General features: G+C 35.6%; 2 protein-coding genes across 2 annotated transcripts; both read right to left on the bottom strand.

Moving 5' to 3' along the window:
• Window positions 1-8,050: 8,050 nt before the first annotated feature.
• On the bottom strand, window positions 8,051-9,043 carry LOC108594504 (golgin subfamily A member 6-like protein 22). Its single transcript, XM_017979703.2, is given in 2 exon segments — window positions 8,051-8,902; window positions 8,905-9,043. Coding segments are annotated over 2 exon segments (894 nt in total). The 5' UTR covers window positions 9,013-9,043; the 3' UTR covers window positions 8,051-8,116.
• Window positions 9,044-12,140: 3,097 nt separating this feature from the next.
• On the bottom strand, window positions 12,141-14,027 carry LOC108597994 (putative uncharacterized protein DDB_G0274435). The gene is made up of 2 exons (XM_017984613.1): window positions 13,909-14,027; window positions 12,141-13,610 (listed from the first exon to the last, which is right to left on the bottom strand). The coding sequence occupies exons 1-2, from the start codon at window positions 13,915-13,917 to the stop codon at window positions 12,399-12,401; spliced, it is 1,221 nt and encodes a 406-aa protein (XP_017840102.1). The 5' UTR covers window positions 13,918-14,027; the 3' UTR covers window positions 12,141-12,398.
• Between the last annotated feature and the right edge of the window lie 4,336 nt (window positions 14,028-18,363).

Below are 18,363 nucleotides of genomic sequence, written 5' to 3'. Positions count from 1 at the left end.
AAACATAACATTTAGCCAAGCATTATGGCAACAACTTTCTATGGCCAAAGCCAAAGACACAACAAAGCTCCAACTTTTGACATAAAGCGACAACAAATGTTGCCCACAGTTTATTTATGACTTCAGTATGTGTGTGTGTCTGTGTGTGTGTGTGTGTGTGCCTCTTGTCTATTTTTCTATGTATGTACTTGCGATTGTTGCTTTGGCTTCAGAGATTCGTCACGAAATTTCAATTGTTTTTAGGTTTTTTAGCATTTTTTTTTGCTTGCTGCCCATTTGCTTATAAATTGCTTATTTAATTGTCCAAGAAAACAAGCTACTGTTGGAATTGAAAAATGTGCGCTGTTTGCGCTGAGACTTTCAATAGAAAAAGTAACAGCAATGTGTAAAAGCAAAAAATATAAAATGTTTGACGTAGCTAAAACTAAACAGAAATAAATTGAATAAAATTTTACATTAAACAATTTTGAAATCATTTAAATTCTATAATTTGCTTAAATATTGAAGTTTGAAGCAAAACAGACATAAATTAATACATTGAACAAATTTAAAAGAATTGAAAAGGAATAAAATTCTATAATCTTGCACATTTTTATAGCATTTTTTAGAAATTTGTATTATTACAAAAAAGAAGGGAAATCAAGTTATTATTGTTTGGCATTAAAAGAAATTTTTAAAGAATTTACAAAACACTTAAAAATTTCTGTAATTTGCTACAAAACTTCTTACAAAAATTAGAAAAGATTAATAAAAATATTAAATTCTTGCTTTTAAGGATTTTGTAAGGCATTAGGCAATTTTTTAAAAAGTTCTACGTTTTGCTTTTAAGCATTAAACATTTTTCTGTAAAAATTTCTACAATTTGCTTCAATTTGAAAAATGGTATAATTAAAATTGATATATAGAAAAATGTAAAATATTATTTGAAACAAAGAAGTTAAATAAATTAAGCATTAAATATAAATATTAATATTGCTATGATTTACTAAAATATTTGCAGCTTTAAAAAGAAAAATGTGCAAAGCAAAGTGTTGGGCACTCATTTTTTAAAGTATTTATTTTGTTGCTAGCTTAGCTTATAAAAAATATTTTATTTTATAAATTTAATTACAACGCATAAAACATTGAGCTAAAAGTATATTTTATTATATTCAACTAATAAGAATATTTTATTTTATAAATTGAACTACAGCTTCAAATAGTTTATTCAAACTGCTGTTAATAAATAAATATATAATGCAATTGATTTACTTTTGCTGTGCTATGCTAAATAGTTGAAATATCAGTTGCAAGTTGCAACGCATGACCTACATAAGAGATAAAGCATAAGCGTGCAACAATTTGCGTGGCAACAATAATTTGCCACAGAAAAAAAAAGATACGAATGCAAGTGCGCAGGCAAAATGAGAAATTTCTTTGCTGTTGTTGCATATGCCACGCACGTAGCTGTGCAACAATGACAACAACAACAAGCTTGCCACATAATCATGCCATCAATATATGGCAATTATCAATGAAAATTTATAACAATCCACGAAATGTAACGAAAACTTAACCAAGCAATAAAAATTTCATTTTCATAAGAAATGCAAGCAAAGAAAAAAAAAAATGCATAAAGCGGCGGCTGCTGCAGCTGCAACAGCAAATACAATGTGATTGCCGCCGTGTCCAGTTCGTCATACCAGCAACAGTTGCTGCTGTTGTTGCTTTGAGTTATTTGCTGCTTGCAACTTGTGATCTGCATCATAAAAACGTGCCAGATTGATGCGTGATTGAAATGCCAATTGGCTCAGCTCAGCTCAGTTCAGTTCAGTTGTTGTTGCTCGTTATTATTATTATTATTGTTGTTGTTGTTGTCTGTCGAAAATACAAATGTTGACGGCACGAACTTGTTCAGGCGCGTATGTTTACCGTTAAGCTGCGTAGCTGCAACAATCTCTACAACTCACTCACTCTCTATCGCTCTCTCTCTCTCTCTTGCTGCTTTGTCATTGCAAACAATTAGAACAAAAGCGCTTTGTGCATTTGACTGCAATTTGCTTAAAAAGGCCGCTAGCTCAACAGCAACAGTTCTAACTGTTAGCCTAAGCCAGCTAGCCATATATATATATATATATATCTAGCCTGACATAGCAACAATCAATTTCCGCTGCTGCAGCATTCAGTTATTGTCATTAAACATGGTCAATGTGGCTGCAGCTTCAATAAATTCTACACTAACTTTAAAGCAGTTGCTACGACTAGCGTTAGCTTTGGTATTTAGTATATACCAAGCAATATTTTGATTAAAGCAACAATTGTTTTAGCTTATAAATTATATAAAAATATATTACATTACAAGGGCATTTATATATAAAACTTTAAATAGTTTTGCCTTTAAGTTCATATTTAATAAGTCAAGCATTTTAATTAATTTTATATTTTGAAACTATACTGTTTAAAAAATATGCTTATCATTTTTTTTATTATTGCACTGCATTTATTATAACAATTTAAGTTAGTTAAACTTTTAACTCAAGCGCATGCAATTTATTATTCGAAAATCAATTGGCAAAACTTTAAGCAGTAAAATTTTTGAGCGCTTTTATTTAATATAAATAAATTGTTTAAGCTTTAAATTTATTGCATAGCTCGAAGCTCAAAACTCAATTGGTACATATACTAAAAACTTAGAAATTTTATATTTAATATACATTTTTTTTAACTATAAATTTATTGCAAGCTTAAAACGGGAAGAAAAAACTTTGAATAGCAAAAGTTTTGAGCGCTTAATAATATAAATTTAATATAAATTTTTTTTTACTATAAATTTGTTGCAGAAGTTTAAAACTTTAAATACTAAAAGTTATGTGGGCATTAATAATTTAATAAATTTAAATTCAAATAAATTTATTTTTACTATTAAAATTTGTTGCAGAAGCTGTAAACTTTAAATACTAAAATTTTGAGCGCTTATATTTAATATTAATAATTTAAAACTATAGAAATTACGCCTAGTAATAATTTTTATTATAAGTATTTTTATTATTGCACTTACCAAAAGCCATTAGCAGTTCAAATTAGTGCAGCTTTTAGCCTATGAATAATAAAAAAAAAAACTATGTTAATAAGCTAACAACAAAATGAAAGCATAAAATGAAGGCAATAAAATTGTAAACAAATTTTTATAGCTAATTTTTATAATTGCACTTAACGCTGTTGCTAAATTAAGACGCGCAGCTTAAGCGAAGAGTATACGAGTTGCTTGGCTAGCAATTGCTGTTGGCCAAGTCTATAAATATTTATGGTACAGCGCATTGATGCTGCTGCTGCTGATGATGAATGAGTGTCGCTTGAAGTTGAAGTTGCAAGCAAACTGGCGCCAGAGCAGCAAACTGCAACTGGCAACTGACCAAATAGGGCAGCAGCTAAGAAAGAGCAGCAAAGAGAGAGAGAGAGAGAGAGAGAGAGAGAGAGAAATGACGCTTATCTCGCTTACAACAAATTGAGCATTTCAATTAATGAAAAACGCACTTAAACATTAAAGCGACTGTGGCCAAGCTGCTGCGACTTCAAGTGTTGGCGCTAATGATGCGTTGCGCGTTCGAGCGTCTCTGGACAATTTGCATATTTCGTTGTCGACAGCGAGGCCAAGAGATTAAGCGCGTAAATTTGTCGTTAAAAATCATGTTGAAATCAAAGTTGCAAAGCCAAAGGCGGCAAGGGCAGCAGCAACAGACGAAAGATTACATAGCAACTGTTGTTGTTATTTTAACTCAATTTAAATTTTTTTCTGTCGACTGTTTGCTGATTTTTTGATTGATGGCTGTTGGCTTACTGATTTACCGTTGTTTGATAAGCCAGCAGTAGCAATTACGTGAAATGTAGCATTTGCATAAAAAATTGCGACGAAAGACTTAGGCAACAAACTCGCTTTCTTCGTGACTAATTTCGTCAGGTCAAAGCAATTTCTATTTATATAGCGCAAACCTAATTAGCTTTAAATTTGTTGTCTACTTTTATTTATGCTTTTTTTCATATGTTAATTTTATGCAGCCGCAAAATCATTTTCACAGCGCATTATTGCGGCCAACCGCAGTCGCAGTCACAGCCACCAAACATGCAACTTAGCAACATAAAAAGCTTCCCAAGCTACAAATTTCCCACGCACATGTTGCGCGCCCAAACCCCAATTCGAAATTGTACAACTTCCGCGTATAAAAAGGCAAAGAAAAAAAATTCATTTGCGTTTTTTTTTCTTCTCTCTCTTTGATTAAATCGTGGGATAGATCAAAAGTAATGCGCGCTTATCAGGCCAGCGACCGAGAACGTGGGACAGTCTTCGCGTTTGTATAAATAGTTTAAGTTCAACTTGCTGTTCGGCTTGTTTTAATTTGATTTTAATTTATTTTAGACATTAGTTCATTATTTATTTATATGCCAGACTAAAGTATTTGTTGCTTAAATTCATTTTTAAGCTATTTTAAATTGCGCTGGCTGCTTAAACTTTATTTAATTAGTTTGCTAGCAGTAATTTAAATTAATTATGTTATATTTGCAACTAAATTTGGCTTAAAAATTGTTTACAAAATTTAAATTTAAAAACTAAAGTCAAATATTAGTGTTTTTTTTTTTTTAATATTTTATATATTATATTACATTAAGAAATTCAAAGGCTTATTTGTAAAATATTTAAAAATATGCTTATTAATTTTGTATGCTTATTTTTTTTAAATTAAACTAAAACTGTAGATTCTTGTATTATTATTAAATATTTTGTTTTAATTTTAAAAATATAGGTTTATTTGTATAGCATTAAAAAAAATATAACTTTTAATTTTCTATGCCTTTTTTAAATTAAATTAAAACTGAATTATTTTATTATTATTATAATTTTTATTTTAATTTTAAATAATTGTTAATACTAAAACAAAATAAGCCATTTAAAAAATTAAAAAATTATCTTTAACTATTTTAGCATTTATAAAAAATACAAAATATATATAACTCTTTATTTAAATATTTATAGTTTAATATTTAGCTTACTTTTCATATATATATATATATAAAATATAATTATTAATTTTAATGCTGCTTAATTTAATTTAAATTAAATATTCTGCACCTTTCTACATCTTTGCTCACTTTTAAATTTTTTTATATTTTTAATTGTATTTATTCTCATTAATACAGCTGAGCTAGAAGCTTCGTCAGCCAACCAAAGCTTCATCGACGTCAGCTCCGCACTTTCAACACTTTGACGCTCTGGTAAGTTTTTAGCTATAAACTCAAAATTTAAGCGAGTGTGAATTGCATCTCGGCACAGTTAATGGCACTGGAAGAATTCACGGGGTTTTATATACAACGCCCGTGATCTCTTAGTGGCATCTATGGTGCGAGACAAAAACAACAACAACAAAGTGATAAACACAAACAACTGTTGCTTATGTATTCAATTCAAGTCATGCTTCGTGTTAATTGTGTTAATGAAGCCGTAAAAAACTGTTAAATGTTTATATATTTATAACATATAGATGTGTGTTTTTTGATTTATGCGTGACTTTTCTTTCTTTTATATATATACATATATATCTGTTGCTTTGAACTGCTCTAAATTGGTTAAAAAACATTCTAAACAAAAAGTTTGTGCTTTGAATCTTTTGAGTTACAGCGCGGGAACCGTTGGCAGCCTTGAAAAATTACCTTTCACACTGTGTCTTGGCATTTGCTACAATTAACAGTTCAATGAACTTACAGCAAGCAGCACACAGAGCGGATGGCAGCAGCCACAGCCACAGCCACAGCCAGAGTGAGAAAAAGGTCTAGGCCTCAACCATGGATAATAGCCCTTATGAGAAGCTCTTGGGCATTTTTCACAAAGTATATAGAAGAAATAAATTCTAAAGTAGAAAAAAAAAAAGATAATTAACTTTTTTTTTCAGGCAACAAGTTGCGGCAACAACAATTACAATTGCCCCGCATACATTCCAGTTGCCAGTAGCGCCCTCAGCTAAGGGTCAGGCTCTCTCTCTTTCGATCTCTTTAACTCGCGCTCTCTCTCTTGTCAACGCTTCAATGATTTCATGCATAAATTTTCTTTGAAGTGAAATGTCTTTTCACAGAATTTTTTGCTGGTGTATAAGAAATTCCTGCACGCGCTTCCACGTTGCACTTGACTGCGCACGGAAGTGACTTGATCGCGTCTTTTTTGGCTTGCAAAGACTTTCTGCTTCCTGTTGCGCTCCCAGGCTGTGTGGCAATTATTTATTATGAGACAGACAACAACAAACAGCAAGAAACATTTCAATTGTCTGCCGGCAAATGCGCAAAATTGCTTAAAGCATTCGTTAATGCAGCTTATAATAATCTACTTTATTTAATTAGCACGCAACAATGTTTGCAATTTCTTTTTATGTTATAGAAACAATTTTTTTTTATTAAAACGTGTGCAGCATAATTTTAATGTTAATGTTACTAAAGTTGCAGAGGCAAAGCCTTAGCGTAAATATAAATAATTAAATAAATATGAACTTAGAATGTATAGACTAATCTAAGATATTTTTTAATGCTAAAACTAAATAAAATTAAGCCTTAGAATATGAATTAAATAAAATTATATATAAAAGCAACTAATTTAAAATATTTTTTTATTATATATTTTTAAATCTTACAACCTAGAATAAAGAAAATAGAATTAATTATTATAGTAAACTAATTTAAAATGTGTTTTTGTATGCTAACATTAAATAAATAAAACTTTAGTATACAATTAAAATAAATTAAGTTACTAATAATGAAACTAAAAATTGTAACTATTTTATATACTAAAACTATTATTGAATAAAAACTGTATACATTTTTTTAAAGAAATTCGTACGTATTCTGTTTTTAATATATCGATAGTATCGATAACATTTATTGTGTAATTTTAAGATAAAAGTTTTTTACTTTTAATAGCCATAGCAGCTACTTTGGAAATCTCTGCGCTGTTATTTCACAATTGCTTTTAATCTATTTAGCTGTGTTTTGTTTTTTTTTCTTTAGTAAAAACACAAAATTCCATTTGTTGCAAATGCACAGACAGCGCTAAAAAATTTTTGCATAATGCCAAAGACACGCGTGGTGCGCTTTTGGCCAATTTGGCGAGCAGCTGGCGACACAAATGGTCAGGAGGCACATAAAGTCAGACAGCGCAAGAAAGAGAGAGCGAGAGCGAGAGAGAGAAAGAGAGGCAACAAGCTGTGGCAACTTGTTGCATGCTACAATTTGGTATCATTAAATGACGACAGGCCAAATTGCTAGACAAATGCTATTTGCCAGCAGTTGTTGTTGTTGCTGTTGTCGCTGGGCGCTGGAAAATTTGGAAAATTACCTTTAATCAGAGCGAAAATGAGCAGCGCAGCTAATTTGCATTGAGCCCAACGGGGTCTACGACTTACTGTGGGAATTGTGGCAATTGAGAAAGAGAAAGAGAGAGAGAGCAACTGCTTTTTTTTATTGCGAATCACACAGGCTGTCAAAGCTTCAAGCGTGGGTGGCACTTTTGGTGGCCAAAGTATTGCTTGTTGCAGCTGTTGCGCAGATTTTTTTGTAATCAAAAGGAATGCGTGAGAATGGCGGCCAGTTCACATACAAATTATGCAAATTAGTGAGAAAGAGAGAGAGAGAGCGCTAGATCTATGAGCTGTGATTATGAGGCGGCAAAGTTGCAACAAAAAAAATGCTTAAGAGCTGCACAAATAAAATAAAATGCAGCAGCAGACGCAGCAGCAAATGATGATGAGGCAACAACAACAACAACTTGTCGCTTAGGCCCAAAATTAGCTGCAGGCGAACTAAGCTAAGCAAACATTTTGAGCTGCGCTAAGTAAATATTTTCACAGCAATTTGCAAGCTTAAGCGACTGCAATTTGCTTGTTGCGACAAACTTAAGCTTAGGCCAAGTTAAAATTTGCAACACTAAGGGTTAAGTTTTAACATCGCTATGTTAAGCTAACACGCTGTTAGCTGAGCAGTGCTGCAAGTTTGTGTCTTAACTATGCGCATGGTTTGTGTCTTAGCTTTATATGTCGGCTTGTTGTCTACGCTTATACAATTGCTTTCAAACTGTTATATTTTAAATACAATTGCATTCAATTTATTTTTTTTCCGGCTCATCTTTGCCATCACACTGCGGCTCATCTTTCTGCTTAGCGTCTTCTTCCTTTTGCAGCTGCTCTATGCTCTTCTTAACGCACTCCGACAATATTAGCGCATCCTTTTTATCCTGCTCCAAGCCCTTCTTGACGCACTCTGACAATATTTCCGTTACTTTGCTATCGATTATGCCCTTGATGACCTTTTGCTCATGCTGACGTTTCTTGGATACGCTATCCTCCTTGCTGTCTACTTTGTGCTTCTCCGCTTTGGTTACAGGATCCTGATTTGGTTTCGGCTGCTGCTTGTTGGCCTTTTGCTGTTTCTTTTCCATTTGCTCGCACCACACAAGCATTTCCTCATCGCTCATATTGGTCTCCTGCTCGGATAAGTTTTCCATGCGCTTTTGCAGCGCTGTAGCCCACTCCTTAACCTTTTCTTTCTTGTCTGTATCCGCTTGCTCCTTGAGCAGCTTTTCGCATTCCTGCTCCAGCTGCTGCATCACTTCCAGACAATCATCGCCATCCTCTTCCTCATCGTCCACATCGCTTTCTGGCTGCACTCCGCCATTCTCACGTCGCTCATTACGCAGCTCTACGCTCTGCGTCAGCAGCGTGGCAAAGGAGTAACGATGATAGCCAAAGTATTGCGCATTCTTGTAGATCATATTCTTGCCAGCACATGGACCCAACTGCTCGCCCGGGCTGTCGAACTGACGAAATGCAGCGGCGGACACAAAGCTCGGCACTTCGAAGCCCTTATGCTCCAACAGACGCTGGCGCATAGCACCTCCTCAGGCGGATCCTTGGGCGGATGCGGCGTATTCGATGGTTTGCTGCTCAGCACGGGTTTCTTGCGCTTGGAGCATAAACTGCGTTTTATAAGTATTCTCCACATAATGTTTAAGTAATAAAAATTATTAAAAAAGTTGCACTGAACACATTGACGCACATTGCTTTAAAAATCAAAGTTTACTATAAACTAAAAATAGAACTAAGCTTACTTATAAATACTCATTGAGTGTATCTTATAATTAGTCTAAAATTTGCTAATTGACTGAGTTGTACTCTTGGCTTACCTGCAATGGGCCCTCAACTTTGCCAGGCAAAGTTCAAACCAAGTGAACGTTCAGCTCTTCACCTGGCGGATGCTTCCGCTTCCGTTTCCGTTGTTTATTTTGTACACAAAAGTTCCTCCAGCTGTGGCACGACCGCGCACCCTTGACCAGAAGTTGCCCGCCAAAAATATGTATGTAGGTCTTAACAATTTGCTTTGCTTTTGGCCCGGTTACGACAATAACACTTGTACTGTAAAAACAGTTCTTTCATAGTTTTGTCGCTGTGGACAAGTATAGAATTGTCTGCACCCACTGTACACTTCACCGCTTCAGACGCAGCAGCTGCATAAAACTTTTAAGTAATTTCTTTAGTTCTTTTAATATAGCAGCGCACGGACTAGTGATGGCAAAATCCACTTGAGTACTTAATCGATTAAGGATACGTTACGATACATCGCAACATATTTATACATTTAATTAAGTCGTGAATTGGAAAACAATAAGACTTATATTTAGTATATGTTTAATAGTGCCGTCTTTATAGCGAGCTGCTTCACCTTGCAAATACCAAACTTAGCTAAAGGAATTTATATTAAATTTTGTGGGGTGCGCTGCTTACAGCTTTGATGACTTACGTTTTATCTCACCAGTAGCAACAAAATGTTGTTAAACGCTGCCAAGTGCAGAAATAGCAATTTACGAGGTGTGTTTTTAAGTTTTCAAACAAGTAACTAGTTTGCAACTGTCAAATGTTATTTTTCCAAAATCAGGTTATCGAGCAAGATTTGGTTATATCGAACAGCAGCGATCTGTTATTGTTTTGCTACAATTAATTTGCAATTAAATATTTAACTGTTACAAAAATATAGTTTTATCTTTACTATAGTTTGGTTTTATTATAATTTGAGCATAAGCTGAGCGCACTGCAATCGACCTTATCGAGCAGTGTTTAAAGCTGCAGCGATCAGCAGTCGTTTAGCTAATATTTTATTTCTGTGGGTTTTATTGCATAAAATTGCAAATTATATTATTTAATGTTGCTGTTGTATTAAGTGCCATATTTTTTTTCAAGTTGCGCTCAAATAAAATATATCGTGCAGCAATCGATATATCGAACAGCGCTTAAAGCTGAGATCAGCTAGCGTTATGCAATACTTTTTTTCCTGACCCGCGCTTGCTAACGACGCAATAAACGTTCATCCGCGAATTTGTGTTTATTTTAATGCGTAAAAATGTTAAATTATAGTTGTTTAATATAGTTAATGCAGGTAATTACAACTCATGAGCAGTGTTTGTGAGTGAAAATTAATAAGTTTATGTGAAAGCGCAGCTGCAAAGTGTTTGTGCAAATTTGGCGCACATGTGTTGAGTGTTGGTGAATTCTAAGCGGCGCACGCAGGCGCTTCAAAGTGAGGTTAAAATGCATTTTTTTCATTTTTTTGTTGTGCAAAAGTGAATTTGTTGCCGTTTAGTGTTAGTTTGGCGATTATTTACAGCAAGGACTAAAAGCCTGTGCATAATATATGTGTAAAGTGCTAATAATGTGAAAATGTAGCTGCAAAGTGTTTGCGCAAATATGGCGCACTTGTTGTGCGTGGTGAGTTCTAAACGGCGCACTGTTGTGCGTGTGGTGTGTTCTAAGCGGCGCACGCAGGCGCTTGAAAGTGAGGTTAAAATGAATTTTTTTTTGTTTTTGTTTTGTTTTTTTGATTGTGCAAAAGTGCATTTGCTGCTGTTTATAGTTGATTTTGGTAATAAAATAAACGTTAATGTAATGCAAGGCTTAAAAGGCGATGCATAATATGTGTGTGAAGTGTTAAGATGTGTGAGTGCCAAGTGTTTTTTTTTCTATTTTTTTTTGTATTTTTTTTTTGTGTGTGTGCAAAGCGTTACGAAAGTGAGTGAGTGTTAGTGCTTTACAAATTTAATGCAGCGTATTTATTACAACGGTAAGTCCAAGCTAAATACATATGTAAATATATGACTAACAATGAGGGCAAAGCTGAAATTTTGAAAGTCATTTGTATGTCTATTAGATAAATACATAAATAATACCATAGTACATCCTTTATAAATATGGCCTATATATTCTTTAGCGCGTTTATTTTCTACAGTATTTACCTTTATACAAAAAAAAAATATAAAATTTAAAGTTAAGTGCATTTGCTTATTGCATCAGCCCTCTTTCTCTTTCTCTCTCGCTTGCACCTGTACAAAATATTTCATTGTTTTTCATAGCAGTTGCCGTTAACAGCTTCCCACTCTTTATCTCTCTCTCTCTCTCTCTATTTCTGCGTGTGTTGTGCCTCTGCAACTTGCTTGCCAAAGTACAAGTTTATTTTTAAGTGTGCAGCGTAAACTTTACGGGTTTTTGGACCAGGACTCAGCTTTGCTTGCCACTTGTCTATATGACAAGCTGCCCCCACCCGCTACGCCCACTTGCCTACTGACTGTTTATTATTAAAAAAATTTGTTGCCACTTGCTGCCTGTGCCCTACAGAAAAGTTACTCCAAGCTTTATAGCCACACACACACACACATAGACGTGTGTTCCAAACGGTAGCACGTGGTAGTTTAGAAGTGGATTGGGCGTGGGGTTGAGGCTTGGATGCCGGCAGCTTGGGTTAAACCAAGTGTCAGAGTCCATGAAAGCAGATTAGGGTCAACTGGCTAGTTGGGGGCTATAAAGCAACGATTTTCTGCTAGGCTAGAGCTGTATGCCCACCTGTTGTGGCTAACTAAAGTTTACACTGAGCAAGTTTTATTTATTTATAATAAAAGTAAAAACTTTTTTAAATTGTTCTACAGTGAACAAAACAACAACAGATAAACCGATTAAACATAAATTTCCCAGTGTATATAAGTTCGATTTTTGTTGCACAGTGTAAAGTTCAAAGTTACTTTGTTTGGTTTGTTGGCTGCTTTATTTATTTGCTTTTGAGTTGAGTTTGTGTTTTGTAATATTTTTTTATAACATTTTTTTTACATTATTGCAGTTTGCTAGCTAAAAAAAAAACAATTATTCTTATAGGCTAGTGTTAGCGACAGTTAGAAAGAGATAGAACGAAACTGTTGTTAGATGCTTGATGGGCAGTGATTTTTGTAAAGTGAACCAAATCCCGCGGCTAAAAACTAAGAAAATAACACAATGTTTTGGCTTAAAGTTAAAATTTGAGCGTAAGTCCTTTGAAGCGAGCGTCAAGTTGAGTTCAGTTTGAAATTAATTTTACCATTGGGCACGACGAATGTTGGCGTTGTTGTTGTTGTTGTTGTTGCTGTTGTCGCGACTGTTCTCCAAGTTGTCCAATTGCCAGAGCTCGTGCTGGAGCAGACGACGTCCTTCATTCCAGCTGAGTGCAGCATTGGCGCGAGCATTGAGACGCAAGCTGTTGAGATTGGAAGAGTCGAGCAGCAGAGGCGAAGAGCTGCTGATGAGTGAAGCCTGCAGAGAAGCGCTGGAGGGTTGAGAGAGCAGCAGCGTCTGAGCGGAGGAGGGAGAGCGTTCAATGGAGAGACGTGGCAGCTGCTGCCAGGAGTCGCGCTCACGATTGTTGTTCAAGCGTGAGTTGAAGCTGGCGGGATGAGAAATGATGCTGGCTTGCAGGCTCTGACCCAGCAGACGGGAGCTGGGCAGCTGCAGCAGCTGCTGCTCCAACAGACGCTGGGATTGAGCTTGGGATTGTGACTGCGACTGCGACTGAGCTTGAGCTTGGCTCTGACTTAGACGACGCTGTTCGTTCTGGCGTTGGAGCTGCTCCTGCTGTTGGCGCTGCTGCTGCTGTTGACGCAGTTGCTCCTGCTGTTGTTGCTGCTGCTGCTGCACCTGTTGCTGGAACTGTTCCATAAGCTGTTGAGCCTGAAGACGCGCCTGCTGCTCGGAATCGCGTATAGCCTGAGCGGTTAGACGGGATTGCAGATCCTCAATGCTGTTGTAACGCGAACTGCTGGAGGCAGTGGCTGAAGCAGAGGAAGCAGAAGCTGCAGCGGAAGCAGAAGCTGCAGCCGAGCTCGCTCTCAAATTCTGACGCTCATCCACACGCTGCTTGGACACAATAGCATTAAAGCCACTTGCATCATCCGCTGTGTACTCCACAATTCTGCGCGTGCCATCGGGTTCGATGAGCGAGTACTGACCCTTAACCAAGTCACCATCGCGCTGCTCCTCCTGGCGTTTATCATCACCGGTGAGCACATCACGCACATCATAAGCGAAAGTATATTGTGGCCTGCTATCGTAATCCTCGCTAGAATTTGGCTCTAAAGTTGTTGAGTCCGACAAGTTGCTTTCATCATTGTTCAGCTCGGTGGGCAATTGTTGCTGCTGCTGCTGTTGTTGTTGTTGCAATTGTTGTTGCTGATTATCGTTGTTGTTTAGGCGCAAGTAGGACGCATGGGCAACATGGCAGGTCAACAGGCTCAGGCAGAGCAACAGGTAGTTCTGCAACAGAAAGAGAGAAAATAAAAAAATTATTTAAATTTAATTCTTAGCTCAAGTTGAATATGGATTGTATAATGGATTATATATTTATAGCCTCTTCTTGCAATATTTGCTCAACTTGAATCTTTATGCACTCATCATTATTTTTTGTTAGCCACTTTTATTGGCTTTATCCTGATTTATTGCGTATACGGCTTGTTGCCCCTTGTTCTGCTCTGTTGCGTTTTCCATGACAAAAACTTAAAATTTATAGCTGCCAATGCTAAAGCCAAAGCTGAAGCCTTTTTTGGTTACTTACCCGCTTCATGGTTGTGGCTGACGTTAAGTATGCGACTAGTAGGCTGAATTGGTTTTGCTTTTGCTGTTTGCTCGACTCGACTCTCAGACTCTGTTGGCTGTTGGTTGTTTTTGTGGCACGTGGCATGCAACTGATGTCAGTACATAGACGAGATGGTCATTTTATAGTCGAAGAACAGTCGCTCGCCTCAAACTAAAGCAAAAGGGCCCACAGATCTGAGAGCTGCAAGAACCGGCACAGACTTGATATGCGTACGAGGCTTTCAAATTTGTTTAGTTAAGGTTACAAATGACCTTCAAATACACTTGATACGCTTCAGCCCACAGCCCAGTCTAAGCCCAAGCTCGGCCTCTGCATCAGTTGCTCCCATTCACTTTTTTTGCAATGCACAAAAATTTTGTCAAGCCAACAAACATTGAGAATTTTAGCAAATTGGCCTAAAGCTTTAGCCAAGACTTTGCTAGCAAAAAATTTCATTTTGAAATTGATGCTCTCAACATGAAATTCAATAGGCCAACAGCTCCGACGACAAACTGGAAGCAAAAGCAAAAGGCAAATGCAAAATGTTGCAAATTTGAAACCAACTCAGTTGCAAATTCCAACGAAGCGGCAATTGCTGCAGCAAAGTTTGTTCAAACAAAATTCTTAAAATTAATTGCAGTAAAAATTCGTATAAATTATTTTCGATTTTTTGAAGTAGCTAATAATAATTTGAATTGAACGTAAGTGAGGCAAATCAATTTGAGCGCCACTTGCAACCAATTAAATGTGAAAATGCGGCAACGTGCAACATTAAGTGTCACACAGGCGCCTAAAGAAAAGCTCAAGGCCACGCACAGATAAAGAGAGAGGGCGGGGGGCGACGCAATGAAGTGCAAACAAGTTGCCACAAGTGAATGCGAAACCGAAGTGAATGTCGCTTGAGCTATTTAAGTGCTTTGGCAGTAGAAAATTTTCGCGTGCGCATTATTGGAAATGGAAAATCGCAAAAGTAGCAAAATGTGTAGCACAGAAGGGGGGGAGGAGTGGGTTCTAAATGGAAAACAGCATAGAAGAGTTTTTCGTAATGCAAACTGAGCTTAGATCGAGGCATTATGCGTGTTGCCACGCCTACTTTCGAGCCTAAAGGTGATTTAACTTTTGTGATTAGACAAAAAGGCAAAGAACAGGGGCGTAGGCAGAAAAAGTTAGCTAAGATTTTTGATAATAGTATGTATAACATTTTAAAAGTTGCAAATTATTGCAGAAATTAATAAATTAATTTCATGCGCCCCTTTTTCGTTTTATAGCTACGCCCTTGTATATATAACAAAATTGTTGGCTTACTTTTGCAAGTGCTTCCTGTTTGGCAATGTATTGGTTTCTATGTGTGTGTGTGTGTGTGTGTGTGCGTGTTTGTATTTATTTTAACTTTTGGCATTTGCTGCGACAGGGCCAAAGGGATTGCTGCCAAAAAGTAAAACAAAACAAATAAATATGAAAAAGATAAATTGAAAGCAACTAACTAGCTTTAGCTTTAGCGCTTCAGCTATCTCTTCATCTATCTCGCATCTCTTTCGCAACTCAATCAGTGCAGCAAAAGAAAATTGTGACACCAGCAGTGGCAACCGCTGGACTCTCTCGACTGAGGCCGCAGATTGAATTGGCTTTCACTTTTGGCCAACGACGAAATTTTGTTGGCCAAATTGCAAAACGCGTAATGCCCTTGCGGCCAACACAGAGAAAGAGCTAGAGAGCGAGAGCGAGAGCGAGAGATACATAAATCCTAGCCTGCATTTATTTACTTTTTGTTTGGCATATTTCACAAAAGCAAACAGCAAGTGAAATACAATTTTAGTCGCATCAAATAGTAAAGCAGACGCAGAGCTAGGCGAACGCTTAAAAGTCAGGCGAGAATTGAATTGAAAGCAAAATTTAATTAAGTGGAAAAAGCAAACAATGCTAAACAGAAAATGTAAGCAAAACAAAACAAAACACAGCGAACTGTTTGCAGAAATAATTAAAGACTAAATGTATTTGGGGCTAGAAAGATAATTGAATTTAAAAGGGAGTTTATAGCAAACATAAATAATTAATAATAATAAGACAAAAGAAATTTATATAAATTTAAAAAAAGGCAATAGCAAGTTTATAACTAATACAACTTATTTAATTTAGCTATAAGCTTATTAGTCATTTAACAGAATTTGTTTATGCATTAAGCAAACATACGCATTAATTAAAATTTGCTCAACTTGCTTGTCTCGCAATCTGCGATTCCAACTGTAATTTGTGTGCAACTGTTTGGGCTGCCAAATTGTGCTAATTGTGTAAAATTGTAAAGTGAGCATTGGCATTGTAATTGCAGCATTCATTATTCATGAATCGCTTTTAATTACAATCTACAGGGACTGCGAGCTGCAAGCTGCAATTTGATAGATTTTTAGAGAAATGTTTGACGAATGCTCAAATATGCTTAAATGACATTCCAAATACCTTTGACGAAATAAAATTTTGTGTAGATAAGGCTTTCTGGGAAGAAGCCATACAAAATGAACTTAATTCTCATTTTGAAAGCTAAAATAAATAATAAATTTTCTCTTAATTAAAAATAAATTAACATACATTATACTGATTAACTAATTTTTATTCCTTAAATTTCATGAATAATATAAATTTAATAAAGATATAAATTTCAATGCCTGCCTGCTGTTTGTCAATTGATTTTGATTAATGTTCAATACTACGACATTTCCGCTCTAAATGTAAATAAGTGTCATTGACGTCAATATAATTGGAAAAGTTCTGTAAAAAGTAGAGCAATTGAAATTTACATGGAAGTCCATTTCTAAGCCTAGCATTAACATAAGCAAATGTTTCTTTTGTTTGCCAAAGCAAATTATATGGCTTCGTTGGTTTAACACTCTAACGCTCTCTCACTCTCCAACAGCTCCATCAGCCCTCGCCAACGATTGCTCAACTCAAATTTAATAAATATATGTACATACAAACTTTGCTATTAAATATATTTAAAAAAAATGTATAGAAGGTCAAATAAACTTAACTAATGCCAACTATATTGTGTATGCATTGTCCTTTTCGAAAAAAAAGTGCAAAGTCAATTTTATTTAATGAACTTTAATGCATTGGCACATGTACAATTTTAATTGCATTTTGACAACTGCACAAATGTTGAATAATTGCCCAGCAAGTTTTATTTTGTAAAATTGATTTTAATGCTGCGCATTAAGTAGCAAAAATAACAGCAGCAGTTAAAGAGCAAGTTTTGGTTGCTATAAAATTCATGGCCTGAACTCAATTAGAACGCGGTTGACCACGCGAGCCGCAGCGCAAATTTCCAAGCGAAAAAATAGCAAAACTCTCTAGTTAAAAGAAACAACAAAAGTAACTAGAGTGACATGTGCTGTGCTTGCTGCGCCTTTGGGCTGCTGCCTTGTATATTTTTTTTTGTGGGGCACGCAACAAGCGCGCGGCGCCTAAAACTATGCAGCAGTTGCAATAACAAGCGCACAGCTTCGAATTCCTCCACTGTTGTGTTCTATGTTTTGTTTTCTCATCTCTTCTTGTATGTCAGTCATGTATGAAATTCGCTTTTCTCTGCCTTTGCTTTTAGTTGTTTTTGTTTGCTAGCCTAGTTTATTGTTGTTGTTGTTGTTGTTGCTGTTTTGCCGTTTCACTTGTTTTTATGCCGCATTTTTTTACGTTACTCACTTCCGCTGCTCTGTGTGTGTTTTTTTTTAAAGCGTGTGTAACTTTTGCGTTGTTTTATTTGCTGCTACAGCTGTTGACATTGTTGCTGTTGTTGCTTTGAAAGTTGCTGCTGGGCTGCTGTTGTTACAGCTGATAAAGCTTTCAGGCATTCAGTGTCGCATCTAAATCACGTTGACTTCTGCAGTAAACAAAATGTTAGCAAGAGAGAGAGAGGAAGAGGGGGAAAGGCAAGAAAATTGCTCAGCATGCGTCAAAATATTTCGTGAGCACTTAGACTAGTAAACTTGTTGTTATTAGTTAAAGTCAAATGCTATTTTTTACATTTTAAAATAATTCATTCATTTGTTGAACTTTTTATTGCTTAAACAATGCAGCATTGACTTTTAAATGCATTTAAATTTGCAGCTACATACGTTTATTGTTTTTACTCTTTGCATTTAAATTTAAGCAACATTTTATTACAAATAGCAATTAGTTCAAACAATAACTTCGAGCCGCATACATAAAATTTGTTCAAATTGCCAAAATCAAATTTACTTTTGTCACGTTCATGGCTGCAAGGCAATAACAAATAAAGCTAATAAATAAAACAATTAAATAAATAACCAAAGCAACGCATTTATTTGCTAAACATTTCACACAAAGTACAAATGTGCGACATTTTTGGTTTTCTTTGAATTGGCAGCAAATTAAATCAACACAATTTGTAAAGCAGCGCACATTTAATTAATGAATTCCATTTGT

This window comes from Drosophila busckii, chromosome 2L, assembly GCF_011750605.1.
Source record: "Drosophila busckii strain San Diego stock center, stock number 13000-0081.31 chromosome 2L, ASM1175060v1, whole genome shotgun sequence".
NCBI classification, from domain to species: Eukaryota; Metazoa; Arthropoda; class Insecta; order Diptera; family Drosophilidae; genus Drosophila; species Drosophila busckii.
Note: the sequence above shows the minus strand (reverse complement) of the source record. Positions and strands in the feature narration are given on the sequence as shown.